A 19,468-nucleotide genomic window follows, 5' to 3' on the forward strand; every position below is an offset into this window, starting at 1 on the left:
GTTGGAGGGAAAATGGAAAATAGGTGCACTGACTTATTGAAACACGTGAAAAAACGCAGACTCATGGAAAGTTAGTACAGCTTTAATGAGCTTTAAGATTAGTATTTGGCATTACCACCTTTATTGTTCAAAACAGACTCTTTTAGACAAACTCTTGTAAGAACACAGTGAATACATTTTTTTCTGTGTTCATAATTCCATAAATTTTAGATAGAGACTCCCCAACACCACAGATTAAAATGCCAAACCACGACAGAGCCTCCACTGTCTTTCACAGATGGTTCTTGACACTTGACACTCACCAATGAGCTTGTCACATGACATTTTGGAATGGGGATATTTATATTTTTTAACTTGAGCGTTTATTTGAGTGTTTCTCAGTTCAATAAATCTCTATTTATCTAAAGGGTATAAAAAAAATAGTGAAGAAAACAAGCTTTTTTGCTTGATTTAATGAATAAAAATAACTGCAAGCAAACTAGTGACAAAGATACTTGGGCAGGTTGTCATATTATAGAACTATAGAAAATAGAGATGCACCAGGTGGAAACTGTGGCTGAATATAGTATTCAAGAAATAGGAATCTAATATCTAAACGGTCTGTGCTCATTTGAGCCTCACATCTAATTGAATTAAATGTACAGTCGAGGCATGCAGTATGCTCACCACTTTTATGTGATAGACAAATCATACTATGACTTGTGAAGGCAAAACAGGATAAATGCTTGTGGTACATTTAAGTTAAGCACCAAAGACAAATGGTCAGGCACGACATTCTCATAATAAATCAGATAAAATACTGCAACTAATTATTTCTGCATTTGTGCGATTGAAATGAATTCGAAATGTGTGTGCAGTGACACCATTTGAAAGATTTGGCCGAAATAATTTTGAGTGAATATCCATATATGTTCTGGCAATTATTTCATGGTTTAGGATTCTTCCCATCCATCACACCACTGGGACAGGTCCTGTGTCATCTATTTGCTGGATTTCTTCCTATTTCTGAGAAAAACGACTTTCTGTTCCTCTGTTGCCACTTCCTCTTTAGTCTTCCACTTGTCCAGTTTCTTCAAATTTTTTAAGGACTCACTGCACACCATGCTGAAATATGCCAAGTTTTCAGTTAATAGTTCTTTGGGAACCTCTTGGTGCAAAAAATCCAGAAACTTTATGCCTGTCACACTGTGTCACTTTTGGCATTTTTGTAGATTCAGCTAAAAAAACAAAAAGGGGGAAAAATCATGTATTTTTGTAACTGGCTGCTAGTAACAAAGTGCCCAAGGACACAAGGTTTTTTCATATTTGATTTATTCGTAGGTCAGTGTCATGTGGCTTAACAAAAAAATAGACGAGCAAAAAACGAAAAAGGTCCTTAATGTGAATTAGGGGAGCGAACTGCATTCACAGCATTTATAACTGTGTCAGTGACTGAAAAACTTAATAAAACGGGGGAACACAGATGCTATAATAATAATGTGCAATGCTTTTTAAAATAATTTTAATAGTTTGAGTGCCAGGATCTTTTTTTAAATTTATTTATAATTTATTTATTTTTTAAATTTAAAACCAGACAGTTTAGATTGTCACATGATATATTTTCAGCAGATGGACTGACTCTGTCAAAAATCTCCTGAAACCCTCTCCACAGCTGACTCATCAACCAACAGGATATACAGGACTCTGCATGCAACAACGCATGACAAGAAAGCTCAGGATGAAAGTCTTCTTTGCTTTTTCATAACCTACCCATTAGAAAACATGTTAAAACCGAGCAATATATACATCATATATTTTACACTGTTAGTATTTGATATTAAAATGTGACTCAGAATGTCAAGTTGTTTTTTAAAAAATTCAAACAATTTAGACGAGAATGGTTTGAATATATTTTGCCTGTTTCTTTTATCGAAAATGATTGATTGAAGTTTTATATTCTGCTTCAGTAAGTGGTTGAGGCGTGAGGCACGAGCCTATGAATGCAGAACTATTCTACAACAGACATAGTCAGAGGTAGTTGGATTGGTGTCATTGCACCCTGCAGAGTTTTTAATTGCACCAGTTAATTGCAGGTGCAATTATCGTTGCTTTGCAAAACAACACCTGTAGAAAGTGAAACCCACTTGATTTCTTTTTTCTCTTTTGTTTTTCTTTGTATTTTCCTGCCAGAAGCAGTCAGATCTGAGCAGCATTTCGTCTGAAATACATTTATTTTTTGCATATGGGGCATGGATTTATTACACGGCAAAGCCTTTTATCAGATATGTTTAAAAACAACCTCTTGTTTTGAGTCCAAGTTTGCCTCTTTTTTAGTTTGACCTTAGTTAGTTTTACAGCATCGTTGTTTTTCTGCGATTCAAACACCTGCTGACCTCACAGCAGTCATCATGGGATAAGATCACATCTAATCATCTGCGACCTGTTTGTGTCTTCATGGCTGTGTGGGCTTATTTGTGGCCTCCTCAATCCAAACACATGAGAGCTAGCTGAAATGAAAGCTACACATTTCCAGTAGGTGTGAATATGAGTTTGCGCTCTGTAAAAGACTGGCAACCTCTCCACTATATTCTCTTCCTTATGACCAGTGCACACAGGGACCAGCTTAAGCTTTTTGTGACTCTTTAATAAAGGTAATAGAAGTTAAATGAAAGAATATATTATATATCAAAAATATTGTTGTCACTGACAGCAGTAATATTGCCATGATATATTATTAGGTATTATTTTCAAACCCCTTAAAGGCAGTATTTCAGTTATTTGTTGGGAGCAAGACACAACTGATGTATTCTTAACTAACAGCTGAAGACTGTTCCTTTGGTTTTGTCCACTTGTCTTAAACTACATGTGGATATCCTGCTGTGATGCTGCATTTTCAGTGTTTCAATAACTCATGAAAAAGAAGAAAAGAAGGCAATTATTTTGTTGGCATTCAAATACAGTGTCCACAAAGCTTCACCAACTTGATAGTTCAATTTAGAGCTTACCTCCCCTGTTAATCGAGCTTCTGTACTTTCTTACTGGAGGTTGGTGTTCCTGGAGCGCAGCTTTAATGAGGCTTGCAATTACTCTATATCAAATAAACAACAGTAAAAAAATTTAACATTTAAAAAGCACAGCTTCCATAAAAATGTCTAAGGGAATCATAAGTCCGATGCTGATAACCACCTGCACATGCACTCTCCTCTAATCTCACTTGTCCAGCATTTAGCCTGCTTTGACCATGCCTGTTTTTGTAAAGCATTATCTGTCCAGTTTCTATCAGTTAAGCCACTAACTTATCACTCAAAGAAATATTTCAACATTTTAGAAAATAGTTTTTCTTTGTTGCATAATGTTAAAAGACAACATTTTGATTGTTTTTATGATAAATTTTTATCTACCACTGGCAGCCACCCCCATAACTTTATACAATAATCAAAGCGTATAAACAATATGGCTGTTTTATAGTTTCCAGGCAGCAGAGCTTCTAGGAGATTATTGGTTAGAGATTCTGGTGCAATAAAATAGCAAAGTGACATTTTTACACTTGTATGATTTAACTCTTACATACTGTTCATATTTTAATTCTTCACAGTATTGTCCCAGTCAGCTTTGCTGGGTCAAGAATTCTCTCATAAAAAGTGTTTGTTCCGCATTTTGAACTGCAAATCTATTCAGACGTATAAATATTCCATCTGACGTTAATAAACAGATGATTAATGAATTCATTTACAGCAGGGAGACCATAATTTTTTGATTTTACAGCATTTGTTTTAGTTGGGAAAACATCTACTATCACAAAATATCATGTCCTGTTTTACCCAAAACATAAAAACACAAAATAAACCTAACTATAACCTCTATGGGGACCTATGCAGTGGTTGTGGGAATACAGACAGTGTCAAGGTTCCCCTTGAGGTATTCCACCAAACAAAATAAAACATCAAAAATCACAGGAAAAAAAAAGAAAAAAACCCCACACGGAGACAGAGACAACACAGTATCGAGATTTCCTAAAACCACAAAAGTTTCTTAAGCAGACACACGGTGATAGATCTAAAATCCATCTGAATGGATACAGTTCAAGTCAAATTTAACCCATAATATTGTCAATTCACAAAAACTTGTATAACTTGTATGTTATGGCATTTTTAATATTTTCATTTTAGGAAAAGTCATCAATTTTTAGGATAAAATAGTAAGATGTTTTTAATGCTATCAAATGTCAACAGTATGTAACAGTTTAATAAGTGCTGTAGCATTAGTGTGATAGTAGTGACTCAGTAATGTGTGTGTAGGCTGATTTTTTTTTCTACCTTTGGGAAAGAGCCTGTTGCTCTTGCCATTCTCCATGCAAATCTATATTTGCTGTCTGCTACCTGTACCTTCATAATTAGCATATAGACAAGTGAATTCAGATTTTATTCCATGTAAAGAATAATTAAAGAGTACTTGAAGTTATTTTTTAAATTGTTTAATTTGTAGACGTTAATGTTTTATAAATTGATGTTTCTGTGTTTGTTCTTCATCTATACTGACAGCTGTTATCCGAACTGCTTCAAATGTCACACGCGTATTGCTGGGGAACCTGCTGTGACTTAGATAAAATCGAACAAGCTTGTAATTTTGAAAAGAACTAAAAGAATTATGATAGCTGACAGTTTCCAAATTTCAATCAGTGTTTAGAAAGTGCAGAGGTGCAGTACACAACTCTGCTTACTCCTACACAATCCTGTTGTATTCGTAGTGCATAACAACAGAAAGAATTCAGAAAATATTGTTTGCTGTGACTTTATCTCTTGCCGTGATCACAATCTATGCTCTTCTGTGCTTTTGCCCTTCAGGTTGGGTATGGAGCATGATGGCCAAGGGAATCGTTGTGCTGATGAGACCAGCATGGGTAGCATCATGGCACCACTTGTCCAAGCAGCTTTTCACCGCTATCACTGGTCACGTTGCAGCAAGCAGGAGCTCAACAGATACATCCAGTATGTTTGCTCTTTGCACAGCTGTTGTGTAAATTAATTTGTTCCTTCTCTTTTCATATGTGGTCTGCTCCTGACCTCGCATTGCATATAACATTTATGTCCTTATTATTCTTATTGCTTCCTCAGCTCCTATGACTGCTTGCTGGATGATCCCTTTGAACATAAGTGGCCCAAGCTTCCTGAGCTCCCTGGAATAAATTATTCAATGGATGAACAGTGCCGCTTTGATTTTGGTGTTGGTTATAAAATGTGCACTGCTGTAAGTAAGCTTTGTGGCCCCAATATATATATATTTATTCATTTGAATTATTTATTTATTCTACCATATAATAACCACATAATTAAAATAATTAGAATAGTCAATAATTTTTAATCAGTATTTTTTAATGCTGCAAAGGAGTAAGTTCTGTTTTTTAACAGGGAAAAACTGTGTTTGCTTATCTATGTTTCCAAAAAGAATTAGTGCTCAGATTTGCTGTTTAATTGCTCATTTAGTTTCGAACCTACGACCCCTGCAAGCAGCTGTGGTGCAGCCACCCTGACAACCAGTACTTTTGTAAAACTAAAAAAGGTCCTCCTGTGGATGGAACAGAGTGTGCACCAGGAAAGGTAGGAAATGTCTCTGAATCATCTGTAATTTTATTTTTTCTTTACAATAATTGCTAAGTGGAACTCTCTAAAAATAGGAAGCGGAAATAAAGTTTCAGAGCAATATTTTCAGAGAAGCCAAATGTCATCAGTTTGGACTTGTTGACCTTTCTTTTCTTCTTCCTTTCCACCTGTCTCTCATTTTTAATGGACACTGATTTTCAGTGGTGCTTCAAGGGTCATTGCATCTGGCGAACCAGCCAGGAGCCTCAGGGCCATGATGGAAGTTGGAGTTCCTGGTCAAAGTTTGGCTCTTGCTCCAGAACATGTGGAGGTGGAATTCGCTCCCGCAGCAGACTGTGCAACAATCCTCCGTGAGTGCTACAGCAACAAGGAAGCTGAATCTATGTCGCAAAACTAAGAAAAAAACAGAAAATAAAACAGCTATACAGATAGTGAAAAAATAGTATTTGATCACACAGTATCATCAGTATCAGTATTCATCTAAAAGATGTTAATGTACTATATAAGTGTAAATGAAGAGCTTCAGGGACGTTTTTTTAATCCAGTCCTGGGTTTGTTAAGCTTGACTTAGATTTGGTTTCATTAATTTATTTATAAAACTATAAAAACCTCATACTGCGTTTATACTATTAATGAAGAGAAAGGTCAAAGTGAGGTGTTATGATGGTGTAATAGAATTAAATGTGATTTCATTGTATTTTAACAGTGTAACTTTAACAACAACAGCTGTTTACAGGAAAGAAGAAATATTATAATGTAAGTAATTTTAAGTAGTACAGAAGTTAAGTGGTGCATTTTACAGGAAAGGAGACACAAAAGATAATGAAAATGATTTTAAGGAGGATGTAAGTCATTTTAACTAGAGTAAAAAACTTACAATAATTATGATTGCATCTCTAATACTACGCGTTGTTTGTTGAAGTTAAATTTTGAAGTGTCAGCTTTCACATTCTGGCCATTACCGTTTTAGGATTTTCTTTGTTTGTTTGTTTTTAATCAGAAACAAAGAAAGGAATTACACATACTCGATGCTAATGCAGTATCAGCTTGTAAAAGACAAGGCAGCCAAACCCTAAAACAGGCTCTCATGCCCTATTTTATTGTATATTTTATTTAAATGGGATCATGACTTACAGAATGAACAAAGCTTGTACGCAACCTGTTATATTAAAAAAATCTAACTTTCGGTAAATCAAACTAGTGTTTGCTGAGACCATAGAGCATATCTAACATACAGTAGCAGTCACTGCCACCTTATTTCTTTTTGCAGCCAGAGCTCTTTGCCCCCAGCTGGTTATTAGAAATAATGTATTTACTCATTACCCAACAGAAACACTGATTTTTCCAGCTGAGGTTAGCTGACATAATCAGTGACTGCATTCCATTTAGGTTTTCATTTTACTGAGATCTCAGAATCAGAATCAAAATCATTATTGTCATTAAAGCAATGAAACTTTTAACAGTGAAATTGAGGTGCAATTTTCTCAGTGGACAGATTTGATCTGCTCTGCAATGTGTTTTAATTTTAGATAAGATTTAAGTGTGCAGATTCTTTTGTTGATGTTCTTTCATTAACTGTAATAAAGACACATTCCTAACCAACTTTAAGGCTAAAATCAGATGACCTGTTCACGCGTAATGCACTCTGTGTTGGCCTTTTGTGTAAATTACATAGGAACTAGTCTGGAATTTTAAATCTGGAGTTTGGGAGTAAATTAAATCATCCATGTAAACTCAAAAAGTTTACATGGATGATCCTTTTTCGAGAGTGCAACATGTGATTCGCATGATACAAAAGCAAAAGGTAAAAACTAAAGGAAATTGCAGATAATAACAAGACAGCTTCAACTTCAAAAAATTTACTTTCTTTTTTTCTTATACTCAACTGGTAGAAAAGTTGTCACTCAGTGCTTTAATCAGAGCTTGTCAGTAAAGCAGATTGATTTCTTGCATGAACTGCACAACAACATACCGTGACAAATAGTATGTAGGCCATAATGTAGTCTGCTGATATATGGGATTGATTAGCACAACAGACAGTTTGATTTTCCATTGCAGGAAAGGTACTGGTGTAAATCGTGACATTATTTACAGCATGATGTTTCAGTTAGAGATTTCTGACATTGTTGTCCCCTTAGATATAGTTCTGGCTCATTGGGGCTCATTGAATGAATTGGAGGTGTTCTTACAGGTGTTCTGACATCAGTAACTCAAACCTCTGGCAAATTAAACTTTTACAATAAAAGACAATAACTGTACAAATAGCACTGAAGTGTTAATGGTTAGTTGTATGCAAACATCTGGATACCCTTGAGAAAATAATATCTTGTTAACTTAAGATGTGAAAATCTGTCTTTCATTAAAAGTCAGTGCACTATTACTTATTATGTTTAGATGAAATGAAAATAAATTAACTTTGTGGACCTGGCTGAGGATTTGTAAGTCAATCCCACTGATGTGCGACAGCCAATTGCACTGGAAACTGGAAAGTTTCCTGCAGTCCTTCCAGAAAGTCAAACAGAAAAGTGATTTTTAGCATGTTGTGTGTTCAGAACAACATGGTACAGCATCATTGGCTTCTTATTGTGTTTTTTTTGAGCAGTTCCTGAGCAATTTGTGGTGGGGTGTGCATGCTATAGGAAGCTATATGAATTATTATTATAACATTTTGTAGTTGTGTGCTGTGATATCAGCAACAGAGCATGTTATGCTAAGTATTCACCTTTTGGGTTCCTAAACGTTTGTGCCTGGAACATTTTTAATTTTTTTAAAAATGTTTTAAAGATTTCAACACGTTTCTTTTTAATGTTTCTTGGCTAAAGTGATTTTATTTGTATTGTTTGACTTGAAAAAAACAAACAAAAGCAAAGTGTCTATTCTAGGTCAAAAATTTGCATACAGCTTTGGTGTATTACAATTTCAATTACAGAATTCAAACATATTCTTTAGGCTTTTTTAAATATCCATATTCTTTTTTAAAGCTAGGAGGATGGATCAGGTTTCAAATATTTAATAGTAATACACTTACAAATGATTTTAGCCTAAGGAGCTTGGACAGAAAAGCGTCTGGAATTCTTTAAGTTGCTTGAAGATGTTTCCTCTCATATAAGAAGCTTCTTCAGTTACAGACTAATTTTAGTCTTGTTCAATTACAGCCCAAAAAAAATGACATTTGAATCTTTGGGAACATTATGAAGGAAGTTTGCTCAACAGCATCATGTTTTTGTCCTTGATCAGACCTGCCTACGGTGGTAGAGATTGCCCCGGGTCTGCGTTTGACTACCAGATGTGCAACACAGAGGAGTGTGCAGGCCCTTACGAGGACTTCCGTGCTCAGCAGTGCGTCCAGAGAAGCAACAAATACCATAAAAACATCAAGCACACCTGGCTGCCTTATGAGCACCCAGATGGTAAGAGCTGGCTCTCCGCTTCATTGGTGAGCTTGAAAGTTTTCTGCACAGCAGCAAGAGGACAGATGGTAGTTGCATTAGCAGCTTTTCACAGGAACATTAAGAGTCATGGAGGTGTTATCAGACTGTCAGAGCTTGCGGATGTCTTTATCACATTTGATAATCAGGGTGTGTATGAATGTGTTTTCATGTGCTTTCAGAGGCCCGTAAATGTGAGCTGAGCTGTCAGTCAAAGGAAACGGGAGAGGTGGTATCTATGAACCAGGTGATGCATGATGGGACTAGATGCAGCTACTTAGACCCATTCAGTGTTTGCGCTCGAGGAGAGTGCCTGGTAAGCGTTTGCTCAAAAACATAAACTTTGACATATTTAAGACATAATGAGATAATCAGGCACGTCTTGTGGTTTATACTACAACACACAAAAAAGTCAGTGACCTTAAGTCTTCAGACTTTGCATTTATATCATTTTGCACTGGGAAGGTCGGTCATCCAAGATACAATTAGCAGTAAGCTGTTTACATTTTAAATTAAATGGAATAGATTTTGTCTTAGGGTTTGAAATTCATAATTGGCAAATTTTTGAGAGTATTTTGCCTTTTTTAACAATAGTTTCTAAAGTACACTATCAATTTAAAATTAAAAGCTATATATAAGAGCAATTTTATTCTGTTTTCACACCTCAAAATAAATCCTATGTTTTATTAATGCACTATCTATGCATTGCTTTACACCAGAGGTCACACTGCTGTGACCTTTAGTAGATTCTATTTTAATGATGGCAATGTTGTTTAAAATTATATATAGATATTTAATTACTGAAGTGTAAGTGAATTGAATAGAATACATCACCTTTTGCCCCTTGACATGGTATTTATTTTGGCTCCATTTTCACCTTAGGCCCAGTGTGGCAGCGTTGTAGAGAAGACAGTCAGTGTTTTGGTTACTCTTTTGTTATGTCTAGACATGTTTCCAATATGCAGTATATTTTACAAGGCACCGTCCAAATCAGACATGTGCTTTGTCCTTCCGTGGCATCATTCTCCCAGCAAAACAATCTGCGTCTCTGTAAAAGTCAGTCACAGTGTTCCACTGATGTGATTGACTGGCTGTGCCTTTTCTCCTTACAGCATGTAGGCTGTGACAAGGAAGTTGGGTCTTACAAGCAAGAGGATAAATGTGGAGTTTGTGAAGGAGACAACTCTCACTGCCGCACTGTGAAGCTGACACTCACCAAGACCCCTAAAAAGAACGGTAACTATCAACTGCAGGGGCAGGACAGCCGTGAAATGGATGTTAACCCTTAGCTAAGAATGAATTTAATGACTAGTTCTTCTATATTTTAGCCACAGTCTACCTATGTACCAGCCTTTATCATCAATCAAAACCCTGTCTTATTATCTTGATTTAGAAATAATTGGCTTCTTTAGAGCCCCCCAAAAATACAACTTGTTTAAAGTGCCGGGCTAAACTGTGCTCTTTCTTTTTGCCTTGTTAGGAATGCTGAAAATGTTTGACATCCCAATAGGGGCCCGCCACATAGTCATTGAGGAGAACGAGACCTCCCCTCATATAATTGGTGAGTGCGTCCCACATTTTTGTCATGTGTGGAAACATCTGATGCTTTTGACTGAAAATAATAGGGCTGGTTTGTGAACAGAATTAGAAGTCAAGGGATTTGTAAACCAGATTGCAACATATTTTCTTAATAAGAAAGAGATTTCAGAGTCAGCTCACAGAAAGTATCTGAGGTTTCTTTGATGGAAGTAAAATTTACAGAATAGTGATTAAGTGAATAAGGGGGGAATTATTAGGAATAATATGACCTAATAGCATCTTATAGAAACTTTATAGGGATTTTATAGGTTTTGCAGACAACTTCACGATCTATAGTGAGAGCGGTGTGCAGGTGGATGAGCCTAGAGAGGTGGAGGTATGTGCTGGACAGAAGAGGAAAGAAAGTCAGCAGAAGCAAAACAGAATACATGCATATGAAGGAGAAAGAGGCAAGAGTAACAATGAAACTGCAAGGAACAGATGTAGTGAAGGTGGATAAGTTTAAATACGTGGGTTTAAACATACAGTGCAATGGACAGTACACAAGAGAGGTGGAAAAAAGAGCGTAGGGTGGGTGGACTGGGTGGAAATGAGTGTCAGGCGTGATGTGTGAGAATAGGAGAATTTTCACTGGGAGTGACTTGGAGAGATGGGATTAGAAATAAGTGCACCAAAGGAACAGCTCAGGTTGAGTGGTTGGAGGTGAAGTTAAAGAGGCAAGGCTGAGATTGTATGGACATGTGCAGAGGAAGGGTGTGAATATATGGAGCTGTCACACAGGAGTAAAAGAGCAAAGAGCACAAAGAAGATTCATGGATGCAGTAAAAGAAGATATGCAACATGCTGATGTGTCAGAAGAGAATGCTACGATGAGATGGAGGAAGATGATCTGGCGTAGCGACCCCTAAAAGAAGAAGGACTTTATTTTTGTTTGTGCAAGTTTAATAACACTTATGCATCAGGAACTACAAAATGTTATAATAATAATTCATATAGCTTCCTATAGCATGCACACCCCACCACAAATTGCTCAGGAACTGCTCAGAAAACACAATAAGAAGCCAATGATGCTGTACCAGCCTCAGACTCTTTGGATTCTCTGTCTAGTCAAGCATCTGCTTCCAACTTCCTGGTACCAGACACAACAGGACACCCCATAGTTCATGTGCTGGTGATCTTGTGACTCAGATATGTTTTGGTGGCACAAGTGTAATGAGAGCATAGTTAGGGAGTTGGTTTTACTGTTGTTTCCCCATTTGTAAATATCCTGCTTCTGTTTTGCCCTCTGCTTCTGTAGCCTACCACATGAAATAGCATGTTTATCCATTTTTAGGGACTATGTTTAGTGAACCTCAGGAGGAGTTTGAGATGTTTCTCTTTAAAGTTTTTTTTTTTTTTTACATTTTTATAAACAATGTTTTGACATCGACTGCCTTAGAGATTAAAGATCTTGACTCCACATTTTTGAAAGAGCAAACTTCAAACTTTGAAGAGCAAATTTTGGAGTTTTAAAAGCCCATTTGATGTTTCGAAATGTACATTTTAAAATTAAATATGACATTAAAGAGAATGGCAGGAGACTCAGCTCTACTGACATTAATATATGTTAAGAGGAGGATCAGACACTACTTATAGATAAACTTTGGCAGGAAAAAGTGTATTTCTTATAGTGAAATATAAAGTGCAATTAGCACAGCTGACAGGTCACATCGTAGGTGCAACTCCAGTGATGTGAAAACAGCAGATGTTTTTTTTATGCCTTACTTCAAAGCGAATGACTTTCAAATTGCTTGCATGCAGTTTACAGTGTGAAGCTCTATGTGAAAAAGGAGGACACTCTGAAATGTCTTCAGTTATGGAGACAAAATAACAGAGTAATCATTTTTTTTATCCTAGTATGAGCTTTGGGGTGACTGATGAGTCAGGTTCAAACAGCTTTCAGCCAAGCCAACCATCTTCCTTTTTGGGCCACTCGTCTCTCCTCTGACAAAACAAAACACAAGTTGGAAGAACTGGTGTCAGAAAGCCACAATGGCATATTGACACATTCTCTGCTTAGAGCAAACTTTCTGTGATGGGAATGGATTAATCCCAACTTTGAATTTGTACATCCCTTCCCTTGGACTTCCCTCTGCCTCCATAAAATATCTGTTTCTTCATTACTGACAGCTGTGAAGAATCAAGTAACTGGAAACTTCATACTGAATGAAAAAAGTGAAGATGCCAAATCAAAGACCTTCATTGAAAATGGTTTACAGTGGGAGTATTCCATTGAGGGTGAGAGGGAGACATTGAAAACAACTGGCCCTCTGCATGAAGGGATCATAGTCCTGGTGAGTGTATCAAGTAAATTTTCCGAGCTTCAGTTTGTCCTTCCAAATTTCTGTTTATTCTAATAACGTTTGTTCACTTTGCTGCAGATCATTCCTCAGGAAGAAGATGCAAAAGTTAGCTTAACATATAAGTACATCATACATGAGGACCTGCTACCACTTATTACCAACAATAATGTTCTTCTCGCCGAATTGGACACATATGAGTGGGCACTAAAAAGCTGGTCTCAGTGCTCCAAACCCTGTGGGGGAGGTCAGTGAATGTACTGAAGCTGCGGGTTTTTTGCGTAGGCTCAAACAAAAGTAAAGATAAATCTGGGCAACTACAGAAATTAATGAGTTAAAGAAATAAAACGACTCACAACAGTTCAAGGTTTTAATAGCTTACTATATACCATAATTATATAACAATAATAAACCCGTTCCACCTGAGTTTTATTTCTTATATTTTTGCATTTAATTTGCTTCTGATGTTCCAACTTAAAACACACAATTGTGAATGAATTAATTATGAATTATGAATATCTGTTTTGGGGGGGAGACATGAAAAAATAACAGAAATATAAGTCCAAGCATTTATTGTCTTTGCAGACGATTAGTTCAGTCTTTGGCCTTTTAATTTAGACCACTTTGATTGAAGTTGATTGAAGTCTTCGTTTCTTCAGCTGCTTTTCTTTCTTAGGGAACAAAGCTGGATGCATTGATTTCCTCGTGCTGTGATCTCTTTTGGTCTGCCTGACCTTTGCTTTAGATAAAGTGATCCAGTTTCTTCAAAGTGGCGTAGACTGTCATGCAGTGCTCTCTTAGAAAACTTTGCATCAAGCCTAGATTTGACTGTGAGAAAGCCCCACCTTACTTAGATTGAGACTTTAGTTTCTGAAGCTTTTACTTAGCTCTGATTTCATGTTTCCTCCCACCAAAATGTCTCTTAATAAGCAGGTTTTTAAGCTTAAAACTTGATATTTCTAAAAAGCAAACTGCTGCTAGAGGGTTTACTTTTGATGCACTGATCAAACACGCCTAAGTGTTATCTAAATGCACTGATGGGATGATATAGTTACCAACAAAGAGTCCAGAATCATTCAACTTCACATTTTTTGATTATTTTAAGCTTTGACAGCTTTTCTGTGTAGTCTCAGACTTTTGGACTCTACTATATATTTGTGTTTTTGCCTCTGTGCATCCATACAGGCAATTTTAAATCAAGCGATCAAGATGTGATTGAAGTGGAGATATTCAGCTTTAATTCAATAATAACTGTTTATTATTACCACTAGTTTTATACACAGTCCCCTATTTTCACAGGCTCTAAGCTAATTGTACAACTGACTGATAAGAAGCGTCATGGCCAGATGAAGCCTGTTTCCGTGTTCTGGATCTGGAGTTGATTCTGAGTGTTGAACTTGTTGAACTTCTTTAGCTGCTGAAACTCTTAATATGAGGTCCAAAGAGACATTGATGCAAGTAAAGGAGGTCATCATTAGATTGGAAAACTAAAATGAACCCCTCAGACAGAGAGCAAAAACTTTGGGATTGTCTAAATCGAGACTCTAGTCTTTACAAGAATGAATGCACTAGCCAACTCAGCATCACCAAAAGGCTTGAAAGACTGCAGAAAACAACAAAAATGCATGATTGCAGAATTATTTCTCTGCAGGAGAAGAACTAAGAGCACCTTAAGGAGGTATCATTGTGAAAGACTACAATCAATAAATCAATGCAGACGGTTTACAACAAGCTGCAAACTACTGGCTACACATTTAAGAACAAGAACGTCAAATTCGATTTTTTACAAGTTGAATTTCTTTGTCCAATTACTTTTGAATCTCTGAAAATTTGGGACTCTATATAAAATTATTTTTTACAAAGTTATGGAGGTCACATGGTATATGATCTATAGTCTTGCTGGTACATTCCTTGTGTAATTTTATATCCATTAGGCATACAGTACACCAAATATGGATGCAGGAGGAAGAGTGACAGCCGTTTGGTGCATCGTAACTTTTGTGAAACCAGCAAAAAGCCCAAACCCATCCGAAAACGCTGCAACACCCAAGACTGCAGCCAGCCCACGTGAGTGACTTTAAACTACAGCACTGCAGCTCTATCAGCATGAGCACTTTTAAAATTGCTTTCATACCGTATGTCCACTCTGACATGACTTTTACCATTTTAGTGAGGATGTAAAAACTAGTGTAGAAAGGTTATTTAATTTTGGAATGAGAGGGATAGTTTTATTCAAACACAATGCTCTCTTGATAGGTGGGTGGTAGAAGAGTGGAGTCCTTGCAGTAAGACCTGTGGAAAACTCGGGTACCAAACCAGGGTGGTGCAGTGCATGCAGGCGCTTCACAATGGTACCAACAAAGTGGTCCACAGCAAACACTGCACTGATGAACGTCCAGAGATAAGGAAAGCCTGCAACCATACTGTATGTCCTGCCCAGTGGAGGACAGGGGCATGGTCTCAGGTGAGACAGGATCTTCTTCTTCTTCTTCTTCTTCTCAGTGTTCTCGATGAAAGCTGATGAAAATAAAACATATTTGTGTGTGTGTTTGTGTGCGTTGGGTGTGTCGCAGTGCTCAGTGACCTGTGGCGAAGGCATTCAGCAGAGGCAGGTGGTATGCAAGACCAGTGACAACACCATTGGAGAATGCGAGGGCGAGAAACCGGAAACAATCCTCATTTGCAAATTGGGACCATGTTCAGGTGAGATGCACATGCATGTACGTGCTAATAGAGGAGAGATTTGGCCACCTTGCTACTAGTCTCACATACACCATTAAAAGGACACTGCTTCTGCTTCTGACTTGTGACAAGTAAATGCATTATGAGTCTTGCACATGTTATCATAATCCTTGCAGTAGATTTTAGAGAAGTGTAGTGTAACACAAGATTTGCCTCGTGAACTGAGCAGAAATCTTCCAAAAACAACTTTGTCTCACTAATGGTTACAAGATTGCTGCATAAGACCCTTGAGACCCACATAGGCAAACACTTTTTTTCAGGACTGAATACATTTTCTGTTAATGCTCTTTGTATTAAATATCCTGTGCACACAAAGACACTTCTTTAAGACCTTAAATATTTCTGCACCAGTGCCCTTCCTCAGCCTTTCTCATTTTGCTTCCTCTTCAAAGAGCTGAGTGCCTCCAGTTCTTTCAGTTCTTTTCTTTTTCCTTGCATTGGTAGTAAGTGGAAAATTATGTGCTTTGAAAATACACAAAGGAACACAAAGAATTCCAGTTTGCACTCCGTGTCCTGTGAACAACAAAGTTCTGTTTTCCTGTAAAAGAAACAGATTCCCAGAAGCTTTTTCTGTCATGGCTTCTTTTTAACCCCAGTTTTGTTTTGTTTTTTGCTGTTACACTCTCCAGGACATCCAGGGTCTTCTCTCGACGAACAAATAATGGAAAACTCTACAATAAAAGACGAAGCTGTCTATCTAAGAGTTCCAGAAAACCCTGTCCAAAAAATCTCTTCAAGTAAGCTACAATGCAATTTTTTTCTGAAATCAATATAAACAGAGTAGAAGTAGAAATATTCATTTCACCGCAGTTTTTAGTGATGTTCTCTGTCCTGTTATTACTAGATGAGCCATGTCTGGGGGATAAATCGATTTTCTGCCAAATGGAAGTCCTTTCCCGGTATTGTTCCATCCCTGGATATTATAAGCTTTGCTGTGAGTCTTGTGACAAGAAAGAAAGCCTCACTACCCATGTTCCTGACTTTCACACCCCAGTAGCCTTAGCTGAACCTAACATCTCAGCTCTTTCTCATCCTGCCTCTTCCAAGCCACCTCATGTCACCACAACACAGACCCCGCCAAAAACCACTAAAGCCATCACTCGACGGCGTCTTTTCACTACCCCGGTGCCAACTACAGCTGCCACTTCTCAAACTTCACCACAGACAAATGCTGCTCCGCCCCAGCATCCCACCAGCGAATCCTTTCTCACTGCTGGAAAGAGAGATTCAGATGCTGGGCCAGTTCTACCTCCGGGGCCGCCACGGCCTACAGCAGACTCAAGTGGAGGTGCCTCTAAAGAGCACAGCCCAAACAGCACTTTAGGCCCAGCTGCTGCAAGATCAAGAAGGGACACTTTAGGATCAGAGAGGGACTCCAGTCACAGAAACTTGTCGGCTCAGAAATGAACAGTGAACAGTGTTGTGAATGTGCTGTTCGGTGAAATGGTCTCAAATATCAGCACACCCTTTGCAGTATGTGATTTACTCAAAGTTTTTCTTTTTTTTTTTATTATTATTATTATTTTTCTGTCCATGATAGTGAACTTAGACCAGCCCAGTGGTGGTTACCTCATCAAAACTTCAGAGCGATCTGGTGCACGGCGTCGCTCGGCCGTGTGTGCTTCAAATATGAAATGGAAAAAAAAAGTTTAAACAAAGGTGCTGTAAACTAAAATGACTTCAAAATGTGATGACTGCATTGCTACATTCATGTTTTTATCTGTGTACAGTTGTGCAAGCCTGTTGTTTTTTCAAGTGCATTAGAACTACTATTAAACTCGTGAACATAAGGAGGTCATAGACTATGGTTTTGGAGGTGCACGTGCCAGCTATGGGGTCTGGAGTGTGCCACCAGAATAATTATAAACCTTATACTGTATTTATAGAGCTACATTTTTTAAAGACAAAAAAAATCCTTATCCCTGTGTAGTGTCATTGTCTCTGCCAGATGCCATTTTATGACAGCTTTACCCACATATGAAATGCAAGAAGTAGCTACAGGACTGGCAGGTTAGCTGTTATGTTGTACATAATAGTTATTGGTCTAAACTCAAAAAGCCCTGGCAAAAAAAGTCTTATGTATTAACCTGGCGTATTCTATCAAATACCATGCTAATTCCATTTATTGATACAGTATCCATCCATATTCTTCCACTCTTCTAAGTTCGGGTTGCAGAAGAAGTAGTTTAATCACAAACCTCCCTGGCCCCCTACTCGAGCTCATTTGGAGTCCCAGATGATAACCCATCCTGATAGGGCTCCTTCTTGAAATTGACAGCTTCCTTTATCCCCATTGTTGCCACAACAGGTGTCAAACCGACTTGCAGCCACAGCTCTGTAAAGCCACCTTGGCAAAGGAGATGTGGAACAGTCTGTTCGGACTAAAGTCCCCTGCCTCCTTTGAACGTTGTCAAAGTTTGAGTGGGAAAGGAAGATGTCATATATTAGGGCCTCTAGCAGATATTCTGAGCGCACCCTCACTAAACATCTTGGAATGCCGGGCCTGTGAAGCATCCTCCCTTGCCACAGGATCCAACTCACCACTAGGTGATGATCAGTTGACACCTCAGCTACTGTTGTGACTAAGTTGCTAGCTAAAGGCCTAGTCAAACGTTGCAGGGAAATACAACTAAGCATCTACTGAACATTTTTTTTTACTTTAAAAAACTCAATTTGTGTCGGTACAGAGATTATGAGTGTCAATTTAGCTCCATTAATAACAAAAGAGCAATAGCTTGATAAATGTGCATATATAAGATGTGCTAATTAGCCATGTGGTCATGTCGCTTACCCTCGATCTGTTATGAGCTGCTAATCTCGGCTCAACCAGTCTGGTAAAAACTGCATTCAGGTAATTCAGGTAAAGAGTGAATTGGAATTAAAATACATGACATGATCTAAAAGCAAATGAACTTAAATGATTAAAAACAAGTATTTAAAGATAGAAGCTAAATTCAGAGAGTCATTACACCAAATTATTATTTAACCAACTGTCAGATTGTCGGATGTTCTTACATTTCTAGCTGTTTTTCCTCCTAGCTTGATGTTTGTTTGTTTGTTTTTTAACAAATTGAATATGCTTATTAAATATACATCCAAGACAATGGTATAATCGTATTACCTTACTAACTGATCACAATCAAGCACTCTTGAATTCTACAGTTATCCTGGAGGTACCCTCCAAACCTCATGCCATCACTCCTGGCAGGGAGCTCAGTGGCTTCTCTATCCCTGGTGCTCTTTTTTGGTGTCCGACATACCGCTGATTATCCTCACTGACAGGAAAAATCATGACCGTTTGCAAGCCATCCCCACTGTAGCATGCCCGCTGTCTGTTTTTGTGGACGTCAGTCAATTAATGCTTTAAAATGCTTTTCAGAATATAACGCATTATGATATATATTTTTTTTGTAACTGATGTTTTTCAGATAATAATGTATATAGTGTAAATTTCAAGTTATGAAAAGTTGTGTTGCAATTGCAAAATACAGGCCATGCTGTCTACACACTGTGGTTGGGCGTACTGTTACACCAGTCCTGCATTGCGGTTCATAACGTCATTATTTTTTTTGTATAATTCTTGTATATACGTACCTAAATGAAAGCTTTAATGTTAATATTTATTGAATTTTTAAGTGGTATGGTGAACAAAGTAAAACACATTTGAAAGATGTTGCTTTTGCTCTTTTCTCTGCTCATATCCATTTACTGCAGTTATATTTTACTTTGATCTTTTTTACTCCCCTGAGTGGTGCGCATTCATCATGACCAAGTGTGTTTCAATCAAAAACATCCAGTTCACACATTCATTCTGCCTGATCTAACTCTTAGAAATAAATCA

General features: G+C 37.5%; 1 protein-coding gene across 2 annotated transcripts in view; it reads left to right on the top strand.

Annotated features, from left to right (window-relative positions):
- The window catches only part of adamts14 (ADAM metallopeptidase with thrombospondin type 1 motif, 14), a 57,519-nt gene extending 38,221 nt beyond the window's left edge, over positions 1–19,298 (top strand). For both annotated transcript variants that reach the window (XM_082543395.1, XM_082543394.1), the window contains 15 exons: positions 4,824–4,967; positions 5,094–5,226; positions 5,463–5,576; positions 5,781–5,929; positions 8,817–8,989; positions 9,190–9,323; positions 10,120–10,243; positions 10,488–10,568; positions 12,716–12,879; positions 12,967–13,132; positions 14,820–14,952; positions 15,142–15,349; positions 15,459–15,588; positions 16,257–16,364; positions 16,472–19,298. In XM_082543395.1, coding sequence (XP_082399521.1) covers positions 4,824–4,967; positions 5,094–5,226; positions 5,463–5,576; positions 5,781–5,929; positions 8,817–8,989; positions 9,190–9,323; positions 10,120–10,243; positions 10,488–10,568; positions 12,716–12,879; positions 12,967–13,132; positions 14,820–14,952; positions 15,142–15,349; positions 15,459–15,588; positions 16,257–16,364; positions 16,472–17,034 — 2,524 coding nt within the window. In that variant the 3' untranslated portion in view covers positions 17,035–19,298. The remainder of the gene's footprint in view (positions 1–4,823; positions 4,968–5,093; positions 5,227–5,462; positions 5,577–5,780; positions 5,930–8,816; positions 8,990–9,189; positions 9,324–10,119; positions 10,244–10,487; positions 10,569–12,715; positions 12,880–12,966; positions 13,133–14,819; positions 14,953–15,141; positions 15,350–15,458; positions 15,589–16,256; positions 16,365–16,471) is intronic.
- The last annotated feature ends 170 nt before the right edge of the window (positions 19,299–19,468 follow it).

Source organism: Aulonocara stuartgranti, assembly GCF_965226115.1.
Source record: "Aulonocara stuartgranti genome assembly, chromosome: 8".
NCBI lineage: Eukaryota > Metazoa > Chordata > Actinopteri > Cichliformes > Cichlidae > Aulonocara > Aulonocara stuartgranti.